The following is a 20,742-nucleotide window of genomic DNA, read 5'->3' as shown; positions in this document are numbered from 1 at the left end:
TAGATGCTTCTTTTCCTTCATCTTAGTTGGGTTTAAGTCAGCTGATTATGAAGGCCAGGTCATGCATCACTTTCATTCTTAGTGAAATATCCCTCACATAGCCTTGAGGTGTGTTGTGGGTCACTGTCATGCTGTTGTTTCTGTTCCCACTAAGCACAAACCACATGCTCCATTCCACAGAATGCCATGTTGGTTTGTGTGCTTTGAATTTTGCATAAATTGCTCTCCATACCTTCACACCTTCTGCTCCATGTTTCAAGGTGGGAACCACACATACAGTTATTATCCACATCTCACAAGGCAGACACGGCAGTTGAAACCAAAAATCTGAGGTTTGACCAAAGTCCAGATTTCCGCTGGTCTAATGTTCATTCGCTGTGTTTCTTGTCCCGAGCAGTTCTCTTCTTCTTCTTGGTCTCCCTCAGTCGTGGTTTCTTTGCAGCAATGCGACCATGAAGGCCTGATTCAGTCTCCTCTGAATACTTGATGTAGAGATGTGTCTGCTGCTTGATCTCTGTGAAGCATTTATGTGTCTCTTCCTGAAGCAGAGTCACTTTCATCATATCATTTGATGTTTTTGTGACTGCACGATGATACCTTCAAGGTTCTTGACATTTTCTGGATTAACAGACCTTCATGTCTTAAACTAATGGTGGACTGTTGTTTCTCTTAGTTCTTGCCATATATGAATTACCACAGTAGTTGAACATGGCTATTTACTGTATGCCAACACTACCTCTGAACAACACAACTGATGGTTAAACACATTAAGAAAGCACACCTGTTCATTGAAAATAATTCCACGTGATGACCTCATGAAGCTTATTAAATATGGAAATATAGTAAAAAAATTAAAAAGAAAAAAAAGAAAGAAAGAAAAAACTTTTGTCCAAACTTTTGACTGGTACTAACTAAAGAGCTGAAAAAATAAAGCAATTATGATGTTGGAGGAGGTTAAACACACTGGCTAAAATTTTCCATTAATTAAGCCATTAGGCAATAAACTGTTATGTATGGTAAAAAGCCTGTCACACATGTCTCTAAGTGACCCCTGTTCATGTTGAACTTTGTGCAGCCTGGAGAAACATCACCAGCTTTATTAGAAAGTGGCTTTGAACTGATGTCAGACATCCGATCTTAACATCCAGTTTTTTCTCTTTGAAATAAAAATATTCTTGAATATCATCTTCTACTGATTTATCACCCAATAGAATCCTGTATTCAAGAGGTCTAACATCCAAATATTTATGTTTACATTTTGGGAAAATGTGCATAAAATGATAACACAAGACGTGAAATATTTCTATTCTATTTGGTGTTCCAGCCATAAAAAATATTTTTTATTTTTAAACTTGGACTCAGATCTGGGATATAAGTCATTTCATAAAAACCTAATAAAAACATGTCATTGTGCTCATTACTCCTTGAGATTACTAAATTAAAAAAAATTAAAATCAATGTTTTGTCATACTTATTGATCAACTTGACTGCTCAGATGAGTAGTCTGCACCTGCCTGGAAACAAATGGTGGAAAACAAAGCCCACATCTTACACAAACCATTGTAGGGTTGAAGTAATAACTGCCACTTCCATTCGAGCTGAATTTGTCAATCAGCCCTCGGTGAGCAGTATACCATATTAGGATGAAACTGAGCTGACTTTCCCACCTATATAAGATCCAGCACATCTGTTTCCCCTGCCATTTTCGTTGTCTGCTGCTGCTGTCTTACAATCAGCCATGATCTTCCAAGCTACCGTCATCAGTGTCCTCTTCTGCTCTGTCCACAGTTTTACTGTACAGGTAAGCATCAGCAGATATTTTACATTAGTATGACAGATTTGAGAAAGACATTTGACACATTTTGAAAGGAAATTTCTGAAACTGTGCATATCACTGTTACTGCATATCAGCAATGAGAGGACATAGTATCATGATTAATATTGACTGGCTGCTCAACTTATGAAAGAACTTTTTTATGATTGTGGAGAAATTGAAACCGTTTCTAAACAAAGATCATTTAGTAAATTGCAAAAAGCCAAACATTATTTTGTCTTTCATTTACTTATACATGTTTTTTCTTTATTGTGTTACATTCTAAGCCTGTGCAGGAATGTAAGCATTAACCAGCTGTTTTTACTTTGTGTCAGGATCTCCTTGGAAAGACTGATAATCACTCTGGTGAGACATGGCTACTTTTCAGACATAAAATGGTCATAAAAAATATGTGCTCTACAGCATGGAACTCAACAAACTGTTTCTACTCTGCAGGCAACACCATTGAGGACGATGAGTTCAGTATCTCTACACTGTTAGAGAAGGCCAATGTAAATGTTGGTATGTTCATCTAGAATGCAGCTGCTTTATTCATTGGCTTTGATGAAATGATCCTCCTAGCTGTAAATGTGCAGAGACAGAGAACATAATCGACAAGACAAACATAATTAAACATTCACCATAGAACATGAAATCAATCATTCATTCAATCTTTCTTTTTTTTTTTACCATCCTTGTGTCATTGTGTAGGAAAGAACATAGATGAGCCTCTCGTGATGTTTGGAGACATAGCAATGCCAACAGGTCTGCAGAACGCTGATCCCTGCACAAGTCGAGGATGCCTGTGGCCTAAAGCCTCTGATGGCAACGTCTACATACCCTTCCGCATCTCTAACCAGTACTGTAAGTCTCAACAACTCATTATTTATTATTTATTTATAGAATTATATACTAAATATAACCCATAATTCACTAATATCACATTCACAGAGGAGTAGTAGTAGTATCAGTATAGTAGAATAGCAACAGCAGCAGTAGTTGTACTACGAGTAAAAGAGTAGTAGTAGGGCAATGGCATAGTAGCAATAGTAATAGTAGTAGTAGTAATGAAGAGTGAAGCAGAGTAGAGTGAAGATGAGGTCAGAAGATAACAGCAACAACATTCTCTACACTGATTTCTTTTTTACAGCCCGACGTGAGAGGAACACTATCATCCAAGGCCTGCGCTCATTTGCTGCATCCACCTGCATTCGCTTCACTCCCCACAATGGTCAGAGAGACTTTGTGAACATCCAGTCTCTCTCGGGGTATGAGTGACACAATGCACATCTCTAATATGCATGCACAAATTCACCTATAGCCATATGGGATAATGTCAAGGGGCTGTACTGCACTGGCTGCTGAGTTTTATGTCCGTCTCCCTTCCAGCTGTTTCTCCTTTGTCGGGCGTCGTGGTGGTGGCCAGACAGTGTCTTTGAGTCGTCAGGGCTGTGTTTTCCAACAGATCATCCAACACGAGCTGCTCCATGCCATGGGCTTCAACCATGAACAGACCCGGTCCGACAGGGACCTGCACGTTCGCATCCTGCTGCAGAATGTCATCCGTGGTGGGTTGAGTTACAGTCTCAACCAGCAATTTCAAAACATCACATTATGTTGAATATAGATGTAACTTACTCACTTACTTACTTTTAATAGAAACAACCAAAAAGAATAACAATTAATACAGCTGACCTTTATAACTTTTGAGCACAAGTGAATACAAATAAATAAAAACATGACTTAACTATCATTAGACTGGCAAACTGTAACAAACAATAATTAATTCAGCTGCATGTTCTCCTGCAGGAATGGAAAACAACTTCAGGATAATCAATACAAGGAACCTTGACACTCCCTATGACTACAACTCTGTCATGCACTATGGAAGGTAGAGTCTCAGTTCACACATTCAGCTTCAAAATAACATACTACAACAATAAAATGATGCATGTTATAGGATACATTAGGATACGTCTATCTTAGAGGGATAGTTCAGGTTATTATCAGTGTGTTTCCTACAGCAGATGCTGGACAGCATGCCCCCAAAGAAGCAGACACAAGCATTTTAGCCTCCCATATTGCTAACAGATGTCCTAAAGCAGTTTTATTGCTTTCTTCAAAGCCACAAGACTTCATTGACAAAAAATATTGTTAGCCTACTACTACCTTGATCTACAGCACCAACAGAGGAAGGGGTGGACAAGTTAGCCCACTTCAGTAACCTGAGCTATCCCTACAAAATATTACTTACATGGCCATATGTACACTGAAAGAGTTGCTGGATACTGCAGTCATTCTTTCTTTCCATCCTGGTCATGATGACATCCCTTGCTGATCTAATTTGCATTTATATGTATAACTGTATAATAATTGGTTCCAAGCCTGATTAAAGCTGTAAACACATTTGCCATATTATCACCTTATAAATGTGTTGTGATGAAAATGTTAGCAAACAGGTGCTTACACATGCATCAGACTATTTACTGCTGAGCAGGTGGAGGTGATGGTGGAATCTTATCTAAAGAAGAAGAGCTAAAGGAAGAGTAAATATTAGAATTACACTAGTGGTTCTTGCTGAGTATTTTGAAGAGTACATGTGTACAGTGTACAATTCAAACCTCTCATCAATAATGTGTATTTGCATATCAGGTTTGCCTTCTCTAGGAACAGGCAGCCAACCATCATTCCTATCCCCAACAACAATGTAGCTATCGGCAGAGCGACCCAAATGAGCCCGACTGACATCCTTCGGGTGAACCGCCTCTATCGCTGCAGTATGTACCCATGTAGCCTCTGCCTCTTCTACCATATTACATCCTACTTGTTTCTGTATCTAACTACAGTATGTTTCTTCTGAGCCACTGGCATTCTCTCCTGTCTTCCTTCTTACCTACCTGGCCACAAACTAGCATATTCACCTACTCTGTCATCTTCCTGACAAAATGGACAGGCTGAACGCAGACCTGGAAAGATGAAAATCTGTATGTTCATGTGCATTGTGCAGGACTGGAACAGTTTTGACAGGTTTTTCTGTGTTTTGATTTATTTCAGATTCAACTTCCAGACCTGACCCAGAACCTATGCAAAGAAACCATGTCCTCTAGAAATGAAAGTAAGTGGGTTTTATTTCTACTTCTAACTCTCTAACTTGCTACACACTGTCATGAGTGTGATCTGGAAGTACAGTCATTAATAAAACCTTTAAATAAAGTCTTTAGATGAAAGTTTCCATCTCTTTGCCTCTTTAAGTAGCTGTTATTTATTGTTTCATTGTTATCTTTTTGATAACATGGTAAGAGAGAAGTGTGAATGTATATTCATGTCTATTTCCTGTTGGCCACACATGAACTACTAAATGATTTTGTTCATTATTCAGTATTTTTTAACAGTTGCCTTCTTGATCCGACAGGAAATCAAGAGGAAATGAGGCAGGTGGATTCAATGTTTAATCTACAAGCAAAATCAGATGCATCTTGTGCTAAATGAATTTCAGAATTTTATTAAATAAGCTTCAGTTCTGACCTAATCAGAAATCAGTATTTAGTGAAATTGTCACAAATTTGCATTTATATATAACTATGCAATACTTGATTTCAAGCTTGATTAAATGCTTATAATGAATAAAAATATATATACAAACATTTGAACCTTGTCAGCCTCTTTCTGTTTACCCACACATATTCTGACACAAAACTTTGTACTGTGAATCTATGCGAGTGATCAGCCACATTCACATACAGTTATGTTCTCATTTCAGTACATTGATGAACGGGGCTCATTGAAGCTGCTTGATAAACACATAAAGCACAAACTATGGCTAATAAGGTCTTTTTCTGGCCTTGCTCAAGACACGAGACTCAACCCACACAGACACACACACACATACATACAGACAGACACACACAGACAGGCACAGACACATACACACACACACACATACACACCCACACACATACACACACACACACACACATACAGACACACAGATAGACAGACAGACAGACAGACACACACAGACAGGCACAGACACACAGACAGGCACACACACACACACACACACACACACACACACACGCACACACAGTGGTGGCCTCAGACATCTCCAGGAACCAGGAACCAGGCCCTCCCATGCCTCCTCTCATACCCAGGAACGCAAGCTCGGGTCCAGAGAGCCCCCTCTCTTGGAGGTACTACTGCTGCTGCTGCTGTTACTACTGTTACTACTACTACTACTACTATTGACTCACCAACTAAGTTAACTTCTTGAAATCAATCCATCAGATTCTGACTTAAGACTTTCCTTTTTGATAAAGCTTATAGTTGGGGCTGGCTCTGGTCATCCCTTAGTTATGCTGCCATAGGATTAGACTGCCGGGGGACTTTGTGGGCAGGTTCGAGGGTCTAAGGACAGAGGGTGTCAGTCCCTGTACAGATTGCAAAGCCCTCAGAGGGAAATGTACTTTGTGACTTTGAGCTATACAAATAAAATTTGATTTGATTTGATTTGATTTGATTTGATTTGATTTGATTTGGTTCAAAGTTCCAAAAGATTAAAGCAAAGTAAACAAGTTTTACAGAAGATGAGCACATGATTTCCCAAAGTCCTCAGACCTCTCTACTGGCCTAACAACAGACCCAGCTAACCTTCACACAAAGAAATATTGTTTCTCTGTGACTCCAATGGGAAACACATCAATATGGCACGTCTGTTCCCAGAGAAGAAATCTGTGAAACTTTGGAGCCCCACCACAGAAAAGGCCATGGAACACCTGTCCGGTGCAGAGTTTACAGGTGTAGAACATATCCTCATCCATACTGGCTCAAACTGATCTCACCAGAAGACACGGTGATATTCCCACAGCACTATGGCAGCTGGCAAAAAGAGCCGTCGAGAACTTCCCAACTTCAAAACTAATGATATCCATATTACTTCCTTGCTTAGACATTCCCCAAATCATTATTAACATTATTAACTCAGAGATCACCAGGAGCTGTACTAATCTCCCTAATGTGAGTATAGCACAGCACAGCAGAATAAGTTACCAACATCTGCATGATTACATCCATCTCAACGACAGAGGAGTAAAGCTTTTTACCAAAAAGATTAAAGAGACAGCTCTACCCCCAAAATGACCAGCAGCACCAGAGAGACCTCCATCATCTCCAAGACCAGCAGAGGCGCCCTCACATCCACCGGGAGCACCAGAGAGACCTCCATCATCTCCAGGACCAGCAGAGGCACCCTCACATCCACCGGGAGCACCAGAGAGACCTCCATCATCTCCAGGACCAGCAGAGGCACCCTCACATCCACCAGGAGCACCAGAGAGACCTCCATCATCTCCAGGACCAGCAGAGGCACCCTCACATCCACCGGGAGCACCAGAGAAACCTGCAGCCCCTCCCTCACCTTTCCCAGCTGCATCAAAGGTCCCCTCCCCCAAGCCAGGAGAACCGCAGTGACCAGCAGTCCCTCCAGCAGCACCAGCGAGCTTTTCCCCAACAGAGACATCTTCAGCAGAAGCAGCAGCATCCCCACTATCAGCAGCGACACCAGACCCTGCAGCAGATCCCTAGACTACAGCTGCATACACCCACACAGGGAGACTCCTACGCTGCTGTTGCTTCCAGAACAAAGATTCCTTTAGAGCAAAATCAATTAAGAGACATTATTCACTCATTTGTCACAACGTTAATAGGTTAAACCGACCATTTGGTACATGCTCTAGTGCAGTACAAACTTTAATTCATTTAGATTTGGTTACATATGTTGTACGTTGTTGTGAAGCACTACTTTTTTAAATGAGAGAATAGCATCTTTTTCAGTTAGCAGTTGGAATATTCGGGGATCATACTCTTCAACCTTTGGATTGAAGACTTCAAATCCTGAATTTATAGATAGTATAAATAACATTGATTTGATTATCTTACAACATGGAAACATGACAACACTCCTTCAAAACTGCCCAAGTAACTATAACGAACTGAATCTGCCCTCCTTAAAATATCCCTACATAAAAAATGGAAGACACTCTGGGGGAATAATTATTTGGTATAGACAGGAACATCACAACTATATATTACCAGTCAAAAAAGGAAAAACACATATCTGGCTAAAAATCAGCAGAGGACTTCTTGAAAATTCTAAAGATGTGTATCTGTGTGCTATCTATTTGCCACCTTCAAGCTCACCATATTACTCAAAATGATATCTCCATGAAATTCAGAAAGAAACTCTTTACTTCCAGTCACTTGGCTCCACATTGTTATGGGAGACTTAATGGCAGAACTGGCAGAGAAATAGATTTTATTGATACAGATGGCAATAACCATTTTGATGTATCCCCTCTATACCAACCCTTTGTTACAACACATAGACATAGCTATGATAGTATAGTGAATGTAGGTGCCAGCTCATAGTTTGTGATATTGGGTGCATGCCTTTATGAGTTTATTATTTTTCATATACGGGGACATGCGTCACATGGTGTGGGTGTTACGTCAGCAGTAGTAATATCAGCTGTTCTTCACCTGCCAGGTTTTTTTTGTGTGTTTGAATGAACTGAGAGGGTGAGGGGGAAAGTCCTACTTTGCTGACCGCTTTGCTTTGTTTTGTTTAATATTATCTAAAAGTCAACAAGATGCATGGACATATTTAACATCATGAAATCGGCCGTTGTTTGTGTTTGACTTGAAATAAATATAGCCTACAAATGCAATGCGTTTCTGGAGCCGTGACTTATCGACCACCAGCGTGTCTGGCAGGTAAAAGTTTTTTTTCCTTACTTAGCCTCTCTGCGACTATACTGTAGTTTTTTGATCGTTTGGATAGTCGCTCAACAGTGAACAAGAGTGGAAGTTTTACAAATGTGCAAAGCCCTGGGATTATACATAGTTAATGGAAGAACACGAGGAGACTCTCTGGGCAGGTTTACATACAGCTCTGTATTGGGAAATAGTGTCATTGATTATGTAATCACAGATATCTGTCCAGAAAGTATAAATGCATTAACAGTCTTACCACAACGTCCCATATCAGACCACAATCAAATCACACTCTACCTGAAAAAAGCAAAGACCCATACCCAGAAACATGCCCCCGATGACGACCTGTTATACCTCTCCTAAAACATTACAAGTGGACAGAGAAAAGTCTCACTGATTACACCAATGCATTTAGCAACACTAATACACAAACCATGCTAGATCATTTTCTGTGTAACCAATACCTACTAAACAAAGACAGCATAAATTTGGCCACTGAAGATTTAAATCAGGTATTTATAAAACTAGCAAAAGAGTCTAAGATGATAAGACCAAATGCCAAATCAAAGAAAAAGAAAGCAAAAGAACAATGGTTTGACAGTGAATGTTTCCTTTGAAGAAAGCATCTCACAAATCTGTCAAACAATAATGATCCCGAAAACCAAGAACTGCGCCATGAATACCACACAGCCCTTATACAATATAAGAAAATAGTCAACCAAAAAAAAGCCAAATACAATGAAGATGAATTACTTAAACGCCCACACACAACAGCCCAAGATGCATGCAGCCAGGCAGCCAAACACACCTCCAGGAACCAAGAACCAGAGAGAGACGGAGAGAGAGAGAGAGACAGAGAGAGAGAGACAGAGAGAGAGACACTTTACAGCTGAGGGGGTTTCATGCCCCTGGGAGACTAGACACCAGCAAGACCGACCGTGCACCACAATAACCCATAGAATCATGAAAGAGCTATCAAATCTGTCAATCCTTTCCGTGTCCGGGCCATCTGAGGTTTCGCCCATGTTGAGTTAAATTAAGCCGCAGCATGGCTCCACTCCTGGTGGTGCCCTTCCGTCAATTCCTTTAAGGCTTTGCAACCATACTTCTTTTTCCGTTCTTGATTAATGAAAACATTCTTCGCAAATGCTTCGGACCCCGCCGGACACTCAGCTAAGAGCATCGAGGGGGCGCCGAGAGGCAGGGGCTGGGACAGACGGTAGCTCGCAGCAACTTTAAGATACGCTATTGGAGCTGGAATTACCGCGGCTGCTGGCACCAGACTTGCCCTCCAATTGATCCTCGTTAAAGGATTTAAAGTGTACTCATTCCAATTACAGGGCCTCGAAAGAGTCCTGTATTGTTATTTTTCGTCACTACCTCCCCGAGTCGGGAGTGGGTAATTTGCGCACCTCCTGCCTTCCTTGAATGTGGTAGCTAGTTTCTCAGGCTCTCTCCCTGGAATCGAACCCTGATTCCCCGTTACCCGTGGTCACCGTGGTAGCCACAGAAAGTACCTAGAGTCACCAAAGCGGCCATGCGGGGCGCCCAGGGGGGCACCCCGGGGTATTATCCAAGTAACGTTGGAGCGATCAAAGGAACCATAAATTTTTTTAATGAGCCATTCGCAGTTTCACTGTATCGGCCGTGTGTACTTAGACTTGCATGGCTTGATCTTTGAGACACATTGTGTATTCTGTCCTCAGTGTGTGTTTCTCTACACAAATTGACAGATAGCGAACAAGCTCCAAGAGAAAGTCAGAAGCTGGAGTAAAGTTGAACGGGTTTTACTGTCGTCTTCATTCTCATGAACAATTTTGTAAAACTGAAATGATACAGAAAAATATAGCATCAAATACTGAATGGTTGCTCAAATAACATCATATATTCACAAGCATGATAAGGTAAATAGCTGTACATAACTTGTAAACAATGTAAATAGTTCTAGTTCACTGTTAATTAAGCAGTAGCGACAGTTACATGCAAACAAACTAAACATCTCTGTAACATATCAAATACACCACATGAACACCTGTGTAACAACAGAGTTGACTTAAAATGTGAATATAACTCACAAGCGATCCTTTTCCTCGGCACAAACAACAGGAGGAAATGATGAAGCTAGCTGGAGCTACAAGCTAACCAGGGATGTAGTGGTAAAAAAAGAGGTGGGTAAACTATACATTTTGGGATCGGGGGACCACGACGTTGTAAGGGCCAATTCATAGTCGACGCAAGCATGACGCAAGGAGGCTACGATGTGTATTTTATGAAACAACTTTTCTGACACATAGGATTGTGTGTGTATGAGTGTTTGTAAATGTGCATGTGTGTGTACTTGTATGTGTGTGAATGCATGTATGTATGTTTGTGTGTGACAAGGGTTCCCTGAGGTCTCTACTCTGTATCAGTCATAATTCGAGATACACAATACGCATGTTTGAGGTTTATTAAATCTTAATAAAGAGAAAAATAATGTCAGTGTGAAAGAAAGCAAAAAAAAGAACAATATCAAATAATCATTATAGCACTGAACTTAACTTTGTAGCTACCCATAGTCAGCGCCGGTCCTGGCCACATTTGCGCCCTGGGCAAATGTGCCCCCCCCGCCCGTGCGCCCCTGGATGCGCCGTGCGCCCCTGGATGCGTGCGCCCCCATCGGTCTGTCCGACGCCCCCCTCTGCCTTGTCAACACCCCGCTCCCGCGTATAGGCTACGCAGTGATAAAACCCACAAGAACTCATGCTTGCAGGATCTACTAGTTGTAGGCAATTGAAAAATAACGGGAAAGCGTTATTAATATCTGTAGTTTATAAAACAAGAGACATGCGTGCGTAAACTGTACGTAGAGGTGGATAAACTATGATTGGACGTGCGCAAACTGTATTTAGAGGTGCGTAAACTATATTTAGAGGTTCGTAAACGCTATTTCCAAAAATCTGGAGGTGGGTAAACGGCGTTTACGTGCGTTTACCCACCACTACATCCCTGAAGCTAACCGCATGGCACGTAGAAGCTAATGCCTTTTCTGATCAGACTCTCTGCCCTATAATCTGGCAGTGTCATGTGACCTCATCTACCTATCAGAACAAAGGCTGGAGGTGAACAAGAAAATAATGCATTACTCTTAAACGCCAGTAGGGGGAGGAAAGGTAATACAAATACAGGCAACGCTTATAGAACATGACATTGTGTGCTCTCCGGAGGCCCGCCGCACAAGCCGGGTGGGTGGGACGGAGGGAGGGGACGCGCTACCCGGCGACGGGCTCTGTCGTGGGACTGCTGGGGCAGACGGTGCATCTCGGTCTTACCACCGGAGCTGCGGGCACGAGGAGGAAGCCAACGGGGGCTGTGCGTCCCGGCCCTGGATGTGTTGGGACCCTCCTGCCCGAACACCGGCGCTGCGCCGTCTGGCAGGGGACCTCCGATGGCCAGTCGCACAGGCCGTTCGACCGCGTTAGTGAGGCTCCGCCTCTTTCTGTCGGACTTAGTTTTTTTTTCTTTTTTTTCCTTCTCTTGTCTTCTCACTCCTGTAGCTGCGCAGACGTAACAACGCTGGAGCAGGTGGGGGGCCGGGATACGGAAGCAGTCAGTTGCGGCTGGAGCCGGGTCCTGTTAGAAATATTTGAAAAAAAATTGACTTAGGTCATTTTTAACACTCTGCTCTCCGTGCCGCTGGTAGACTAAATGTGGATTCAGGTTATTTTCAACACTCAGGGACCCCCCTCCAGGAACCAGGTACCACACCCCCACAATCCCTTATCTCACACCTGGTAATAAATCCCGGGTAACCCCCCCCCACACACACACACACACACACCTAGGCTTTTTTCTGAATTTGGAATTTGATTTAAAAAAATCTGGAATCTGGAATCAGGAAGTTGGAATGTGGTTTCCAGAACTCCGTTTAATACATGACAATATGGAACCAAATCATGGAATCACAGAATCGCCATTCATAATTAAACAAGAGCACTGGGACTCAAACCCTATTGAAAGAGTGCATCTTGAATTCTCCAAAAACATACTTGAGTCAACAGAAACTGCCCAAACCATGGCTGCAGAGCAGAGCTAGGCCAATTCCCCCTGTTAATTAAAATTAAAAAGATATCCATAAAATTTTGGAACCATTTACTAGAGTCTGATTTAAACTCATATCAGCACAGGGCATATTTAGAACAGCAGGGCTGTCTGAACCCAGAAAAGAATACCTGGAATAGGAAGTCAGATTGACAAATCAAAATTAAACTACAAAAATAATCCCATACTCACAAATAAATTGTCAAATCGACAAAGATAATAAACAAAAAATTGAAAAACAGAAAGGCAGGCACACACACACACACACACACACACACACACACACATTGACAGTATCATAGTGAACAGTACAGGTGTTTTTTTTCCCACTCTTGGTGATATGGAGGAGTTTCCATTCACGTGTGTCTGTACATTTTGTGACTGATAATGTTAATTTAGCTGACTCTTTAGGTTTCTTAGTATACACAGATAATCCATATTTGGGCCCACAGGTGCAGTTAAGCATGTATAAAAGCCTGGAGTGACTGTTCAGCTGCACAAGGTCCACAAAGAGGATCCAAGGTGAGTTTGGCAGCAGAATGCGATGGAGAAGTTTAGATTTAGATTTATTAACACTGTATCTTTCCTGTGAGTGGAAGCTGGGGCTGAATCCTGTCTGTGTCCTGCAGGTCTGCTGAGATGGCTCGCATCTTTGTGTTTTCAGCTCTGGCTCTGCTGCTGCTGTCCGCCTGCTGCTGGGCTGAAAGCGAGGTAGAATCATAGTGGAAGAGAAATGACTGACAATGACGAGTGTGATGTCTGCTTATTTGTGGTGCTGCATCACATCGCCTCTACATGTTTAGATTATTTGGTTATGCAGCTGACACATTGTGCTCTCTTTCAGCTGTAAGGTGGTTCTATCTATTACTAATATGTGTATTTTTTCTCCCCTAATCCCATGCTGAACCAGCAGACAGGTATGTCATCTAATCCAATGATCAGACCTATTCTGTTGACATGCACAATACTGGGACTGGTGTCTTTTCATACAAAGTGAAATTGTCTTATTGTTGATGTCACTCACATTGCAGAGGAGGACTCAGAGCTTTCTGTCTCTGAACTTCTGGAGAGAGCCAACAGTAATCTGAGTGAGTGTGAGCTGTTGCTGTCACCATGTTCCTCATGGCCACTGTTGATGTTTCACCTCATTTTCTTCTATTGGTGGCAGTTTAGCAGGTTTTTAAGTTGCTATATGGTGTGTCTCAGTCCGTTCCAGCGATGATCCAATCCTGATTGATGGAGACATCTCCATTGACAGCGAGGCAGAGAGAAACGCCGACCCCTGCACCAGTCGTGGCTGCAAGTGGGGAAAGTATACTGACGGGAAGGTCTACATTCCTTATTACATCGCCAGTCACTTTTGTAAGTGTCAGACAGATTAATAACCTACAAATATTCCACTTTTGATTGTAGCAGGAACTTTGACAAAGGGGTTGAGAGTGACATTAACCAGAGATCTAGCTGTTTATACAACAGAATCATGCAGGGGCATGTTTGATGTGGGATTTTAAAAAGCTAAACATTGTGTGGTTTTGCCCTGCCAGCCTCCCGTGAGAAGTCCATCATCACCCGTGGATTGGAGTCTTTCTCTTCCTTCTCCTGCATCCGCTTCAGGCCCAGCAGAAGCAGTGACCGTGACTGGCTGAGCATTGAGTCCCAGAATGGGTAAGAAGAACTGAGACTTACAGCTTACAGTTTGAATTAGAAGCTTTTCTCAGACTTCAGTGTTGTTCAACTCACCTCTGATCTTGTCCAGCTGCTACTCCTACGTTGGTCGTCGTGGTGGTAAGCAGGTGGTGTCCCTGGCCCGTCGTGGATGCTTGTACCATGGCACCGTCCAGCATGAGTTGCTCCATGCTCTGGGATTCAACCATGAACAGACCCGCTCTGACAGGGACAACCACATCAAAGTCCTGCTGCACAATGTTCAGTCTGGTAATGCAGCCATCTATTATTCAGAAGAGTAAATTAGAGAGGGGATCCAGTACACTGTGATGCTGTGATTTACAGCATTTCAGTTTGTCTAACACTCTGCTTTATGACCAGATAACACAAACTAATGGCATTCCCATCAAGCTCAACTCTACTGATTATATAATACCTGCTAAACAGCAGTAGGTTAGCATTGTTACTGTAAGACTGTTTGAGAATCTATGTACATCCTCACAGAGCTTTTTAATCTATACTTTACCTAAGTCAAATTTTGACAGCAGTAGAAGTTGATTGTGTAACTGCAGCTCTCTGAATATAAAACCATGGAGCCGTACAGCATCTTGGGCTCTTTCTCCAGCAACTGAACTGAAAGTGAATTCAAAGCAAACAAATTTGAACTGTATGATTGCTGTTCTTTTAGGAATGGAGCACAACTTCAGGAAGATTGCCACCCTCAACCAGGGCACTCCCTACGATTACAACTCTGTCATGCAGTACCACAAGTAAGAACAAATAGCTTCACTTCAGGCCTGTGTGAGCTGTGTGTGCACGATGTGCTGTGCTTCAGTCTAACTACTGAGCTTCCTGCTGTAGGTACGCCTTCTCCAAGAACAACCAGCCCACCATGCTTCCCATCCCTAACTCCAATGTGTCCTTTGGCAATGCTAAGGAGATGAGTCGCAATGACATTGCCAGGCTCAACAAGCTGTACCAGTGCTGTGAGTGTCTACATGAGCACATAATAAATACCTGCCTACGGTTTGTATTCACCACTCTGATATTACACTCAGCTTTGACCTAACCCATCTCTGTGCTGTTCACTGTTCCAGAGGAAGGCTGTTCAGATGTGCTGACAGACAGAGCGGAGGGAAGAGTGTCTCCTTGTGCTCACTGAACATCAGAAGCTGCAGATCTGAACTCATCAGGAAAGCAGCCAATGATTGTACAATAAAGTTACTCTGACAGCACTCCCTTCTCCCTTGTGTTTTGTCTTCAAAGTTAATAAAGTGTCAAACTTCTTAAGACACTCCAAGAGACACTACAGTATGCTACAGGATATTGGGACCAAAACTTCACACAATGAACAGTTCTTTCCTGTAGCTGGACTCATCAAGAAGGCCTCGCTCTCACACTGACTCAGGATGTCACCAGATTTGGAGTGGATAATTCGTTACTGCAAAGAATAAAATCAATATTTTATCAGTACATTTGTCCATCTTTGAAATGTACATACTCCAAAAGGTATGTGCAGGACCATTCAAAGGTTTGAACACACCTTCTCATTCCATGGTTGTTCTTCAATTTTATTACTTTCTATATTGTAGATTAAAACTAAAGAACATCTGAAACAATGCAATTCCTCAGTGTAAGCAAATTAAAACATATTTTAGATTCTTCTGCTAAAACTGATGAGCAGTTGGCACCTTGCATGGCAGCCAATGCCATCAGTGTATAAATGTGTGTGACTGGGTGAATGAGATACGTACTGTATAGCGCTCTGAGTGGTTAGAAGACTAGAAAGGTGTTATATACAGTAAGTACAGTCCATTTACCAATTCTAGTTAAGTGTGCTTTGAATATTGAATAACTAACCAACAGTACCAACAGCAAATAACAACCACACCATTATACCATCTCCTCCATGCTTCACAGTGGGAACCACACATGCATTTACCATCAGTTCTCTGTGTCTCACAACAACACGGCAAGTGGAACCTAAAACTTCATATTTGGAGTCTTCAGACCAAAGTACAGATTTCCACTGCTCTAATGTCCATTCTTTGTGTTCCTGACCCATGATTTTCTCTTCTTCTTGTTTTTCCTCAGTCAAGGTTTCTTTGCAGTAATTGAATCATGAAGGTCTGATTCACACAGCCTCCTCTGAACAGTTGATGTAGAAATGTGTCTGCAACTCTGTGAAGCATTTATGTGGGCTCTTATCTGAGGTGCTGTTTCATCAGAGTTCGTTCGTCTTCTACCGCTTTTCCGGTACGGGTCGCGGGGGCAGCAGTCTAGGAGGAGGCATCCTCACAAGATGCCCGAGCCACCTTAACTGGTTACTCTCGATGCGGAGGAGCAGCGGTTCTACTCTGAGCTCCTCGCGGATGGCCGAGCTTCTCACCCTATCTCTAAGGGAGAGCCCAGCCACCCTGCGAAGGAAGCTCATTTCAGCCGCTTGTATTCGCTATCTCATTTTTTCGGTCGCTACCCAAAGCTTGTGACCATAGGTGAGGGTAGGAACGTAGATCGACTGGTAAATCGAGAGCTTCGCCTTTCGGCTCAGCTCCTTCTTCACCACGACGAACCGGTGCAGAGTCCGCATCACTGCAGAAACCGCACCGATCCGCCGGTCGATCTCCCGTTGGAACTCGTGAACAAGACCCTGAGATACTTGAACTCCTCCACTTGAGGCAGGATCTCCCCGACCCGGAGGCTGCACTCCACCCTTTTCCAGCTGAGAACCATGGCCTCGGATTTGGTGGTGCTGATTCTCATCCCAGCCGCTTCGCACTCGGCTGCAAACCACTCCAGAGAGAGCTGAAGGTCACACTCCGATGAAGCCAACAGGACTAGATCGTCTGCAAAAAACAGCGCCCTGATCCTGAGGCCACCGAACCGCAGCCCCTCGATGCCCTGGCTGCGCCTAGAAATTCTGTCCATAAAGGTTATGAACAGAACCTGTGACAAAGGGCAGCCCTGGCGGAGTCCAACTCCCACGGGAAACAGGGACCAGATAGCCCGTATTAATGAGTCCGGAACCCCATACTCCCGGAGCACTCCCCACAGGACTCCCCGAGGGACACGGTCGAACGCCTTCTCCAAGTCCACAAAGCACATGTAGACTGGTTGGGCGAACTCCCATGCACCCTCCAGGACCGCGCTAAGGGTATAGAGCTGGTCCACAGTTCCACGGCCAGGACAAAAACCACACTGCTCCTCCTGAATCCGAGGTTCAACAATCTTGCGGACCCTCCTCTCCAGGACCCCTGAAAAGACCTTCCCGGGGAGACTGAGGAGTGTGATCCCCCTATAGTTGGAGCACATCCTCCAGTCCCCCTTTTTGAAGAGGGGAACCACCACCCCAGTCTGCCAGTCTAGAGGCACTGCCCCCGATGTCCACACGATGTTGCAGAGACATGTCAACGAAGACAGCCCCACAACATCCAGAGCCTTAAGGAACTCCGGGCGGACCTCATCCACCCCCGGGGCCCTGCCACCGAGGAGCTTTTTGACTACCTCAGCGACCTCAGCCCCAAAAATGGGCGAGACCACCACGGGGTCCCCTGACTCTGCCTCCTCAAAGGAAGACGTGCTGGTGGGATTGAGGAGGTCTTCGAAGTATTCCCTCCACCGACCCAAGACGTCACCAGTCGAGGTCAGCAGCACCCCGTCCCCACTGAACACAGTGTTGACAGTGCACTGCTTCCCCCGCCTGAGCCGCCAGATGGTGGTCCAGAACCTCCTCGAAGCCATTCGAAAGTCGCTCTCCATGGCCTCACCAAACTCCTCCCACGCCCGAGTTTTTGCCTCCGCAACCGCTGAGGCCGCATTCCGCTTCAGGAGTCCCACAGGCCAAAAAGGCCTGACCTAACAGCCACAGCTCCGGTCAGCCGCCTTGACAATGGAGGAACGGAACAAGGTCCACTCGGACTCAATGTCCCCCGCCTCCCCTGGGACATGAGCGAAGCTCTCCCGAATGTTTGGGCCTGCCACGTCTGACCACCATCCTCCCCCACCTTCGGAGCCAACTCACCACCAGGTGGTGATCAGTTGACAGCTCCGCCCTGCTCTTCACCCGAGTGTCCAAAACATGTGGCCGCAAGTCCGACGACACGACCACAAAGTCGATCATCGAACTGACACCCTTATGCTTGAACATGGTGTTCGTTATGGACAATCCATGACGAGCACAGTCCAATAACAGAACACCACTCGGGTTCAGATCAGGGGGGCCGTTCCTCCCAATCACGCCCCTCCAGGTCTCACTGTCGCTGCCCATGTGAGCATTGAAGTCCCCCAGGAGGACGAGGGAGTCCCCCGAGGGAGGTGACGTTCCACGTCCCCAGAGCCAGCTTCTGCAACCAGGGGTCGGACCGCCAGGGTCCCCGCCTCCGACTACTGCCCATCTCTCTTTGCACCTGCCCCCTGAGACCTGGGTGGTGGGCCCATGGGAAGGGGGGCCCATGTCACCTTTTCGGGCTTTGCCCGGCCGGGCCCCATGGGTAAGGACCCGACCACCAGGCACTCGCCAACGAGCCCCACCCCCAGGCCTGGCTCCAGGGGGGGGCCCCGGCGGCCCGCGTCTGGGCAAAGGAAACTTGACTCCAAGTTGTTGTCATTTCATCAAGGGATATTGAGCTCCGCTTTGTCTGGACCCTCACCTAGGACCTGATTGCCTTGGGTGACCCTACCAGGGGCATGAAGCCCCAGACAACATAGCTCCTAGGATCATTGGTACACGCAAACCCCTCCACCACGGTAAGGTGGCAGCTCCAGGAGGGGGTTTCATCAGAGTATTTGATGGTATTTGTGGCTGCAGTTGAAGACACATACAAAGTTCTTGATATTTTCTGGACTGACTGGTTTTTATGTCATAATGTAATGATGGAATGTCTTTTCTCCTCACTTAGTTGCGTAGTTCTTGGATATGGATTGCAACAGTAGTGTTGATGATCTCAAACACACCACTAATTAACTTAATTAATCAATTAAAGCAAAAGAAGTCTAAAAAATAAAACATATTTTGTTAGGTTTACCCTTTTTTTTGTTCATGACATAATTGCATATATGTTATTTCATAGTTTTGAGGTCTTCAGTGTTTATAATGTAGATGAATTGAACATTGAAATAAAAATGTGTTATTTGACTATTCACTCAGAGACACAAACTATGGATGAAGACAAAAACTATACACATTTAATCAGGATTGATTAAGAATTGGTTTCAATTAAATTATTCATTACCTAAAGACTGACTTTGTTAAGACATTACAACATCACAGTGTGAAGACACTGTTGTCCAGCCACAGTCAGCACCAGTCAGGAAGGACCCCCCCTCAATGTCAGTCAGTGGATCCTTGTTTTTATCTGATTTGAACTGATTTCATTTGGTTACCTTCAGCCCCATGCACACTGCTTCAGCATGTTGATAAACCCAAAGCTTGTTAGGCCTGCTGTTTTTTTGTGGGAGAGGTATAGCAAATGGTGACCTTTGATAATGATACAGACAGAGAAGTGATGAATAATGAATGTGACTGCAGCCAAAATTCAAAGGGAAAATGTCATGTACAGCATGGGACACTAAACAAGAGAGTGAATCGACACCAGAAACATAAAACATTAGCAGTCTGTGAAAGGGGGAGGGTGGAAGTGGAATGTTGTGGTGAGGGAGAGGGTACTGACTCAGTCTACAATGGCAAGGAAAACTTCCTTTTACCAGGCCATTGACTAGTTGTGTTAAAGGGAGTAATGGGGAAAGGGGGAGAGAGGTAGGTGGAGTTGGGGTAGAGTTCCTCATCTTGAGGCTTGAAGCTTGAATACACTAAACAAGCTGTTGATAGTTAATCCATCCAGTTTATCATTTTTTGTCCGTCAAAAACAATAATGCAGCCATATTCTGGTAATGCAGGTATGAACATGTACAGAGGGTGTCACTCCCTGTACAGATTGTGAAACAAATAAAATTGATTTGATTTGATTTGATTTGTTCTTCAGTGCTAAGAACAGGGCTGAACAGGAATGCAAGAAATTATCATTTTTACATGAGCCTTTTTTTGTGACACCATCATATGCATGTTCTTTTTCTATTCTTGATTTTCTAATTACCATCCTTATCAATAAAAGAGGTAAAGACATTCTCATTGGGATATTCTTGACACACATGGCAAATACCTGCTCCTGCAGGGTTCCTTGTTGGTTCAGTTTTTAAGAATAATGAACACTTCTGGCCACACAGCAAATAGTAATATCAGCAATGGTCTGATCAGCATGGACTGGTATTGAAAGCAATGGGATGACAATGGCATTCGACAAGTGGCTGCTACTCTTCACATAACCAGTTGAGTTGAGTATGAAACCTGCAAAAAATATATCTAACTGTAGAGACATATAAAAACAAATGTGACACATTGTCTCACACCTTATAATAAT

The 20,742-nt window shown here is 43.7% G+C and overlaps 2 protein-coding genes across 3 annotated transcripts; both read left to right on the top strand.

Moving 5' to 3' along the window:
- The first annotated feature begins 1,665 nt into the window (after positions 1-1,665).
- Positions 1,666-5,459, top strand: LOC104933828 (low choriolytic enzyme). The gene is made up of 10 exons (XM_010749354.3): positions 1,666-1,801; positions 2,149-2,179; positions 2,270-2,335; positions 2,525-2,677; positions 2,964-3,081; positions 3,203-3,381; positions 3,623-3,704; positions 4,466-4,590; positions 4,868-4,928; positions 5,226-5,459. Exons 1-9 carry the CDS (start codon positions 1,739-1,741, stop codon positions 4,918-4,920), a joined length of 870 nt encoding a protein of 289 aa, XP_010747656.1. The 5' UTR covers positions 1,666-1,738; the 3' UTR covers positions 4,921-4,928; positions 5,226-5,459.
- Positions 5,460-12,168: 6,709 nt separating this feature from the next.
- LOC104933827 (low choriolytic enzyme) lies at positions 12,169-15,561 on the top strand. Of its 2 annotated transcripts, none has more exons than XM_019257734.2 (11): positions 12,169-12,319; positions 13,114-13,183; positions 13,291-13,372; positions 13,575-13,578; positions 13,693-13,749; positions 13,868-14,023; positions 14,206-14,326; positions 14,418-14,596; positions 15,015-15,096; positions 15,188-15,312; positions 15,424-15,561. In XM_019257734.2, coding segments are annotated over exons 3-11 (798 nt in total). In that variant the 5' UTR covers positions 12,169-12,319; positions 13,114-13,183; positions 13,291-13,300; the 3' UTR covers positions 15,426-15,561. The 2 variants fall into 2 exon arrangements, with proteins under 2 accessions (XP_019113279.1, XP_019113278.1); XM_019257733.2 differs by having other exon boundaries at positions 13,572-13,578.
- The last annotated feature ends 5,181 nt before the right edge of the window (positions 15,562-20,742 follow it).

This window comes from Larimichthys crocea, chromosome I (assembly GCF_000972845.2).
Source record: "Larimichthys crocea isolate SSNF chromosome I, L_crocea_2.0, whole genome shotgun sequence".
In the NCBI taxonomy this organism is placed as follows: Eukaryota; Metazoa; Chordata; class Actinopteri; family Sciaenidae; genus Larimichthys; species Larimichthys crocea.
The sequence above is the reverse complement of the archived record's forward strand: the minus strand, read 5'-3'. Positions and strand labels throughout refer to the sequence as shown.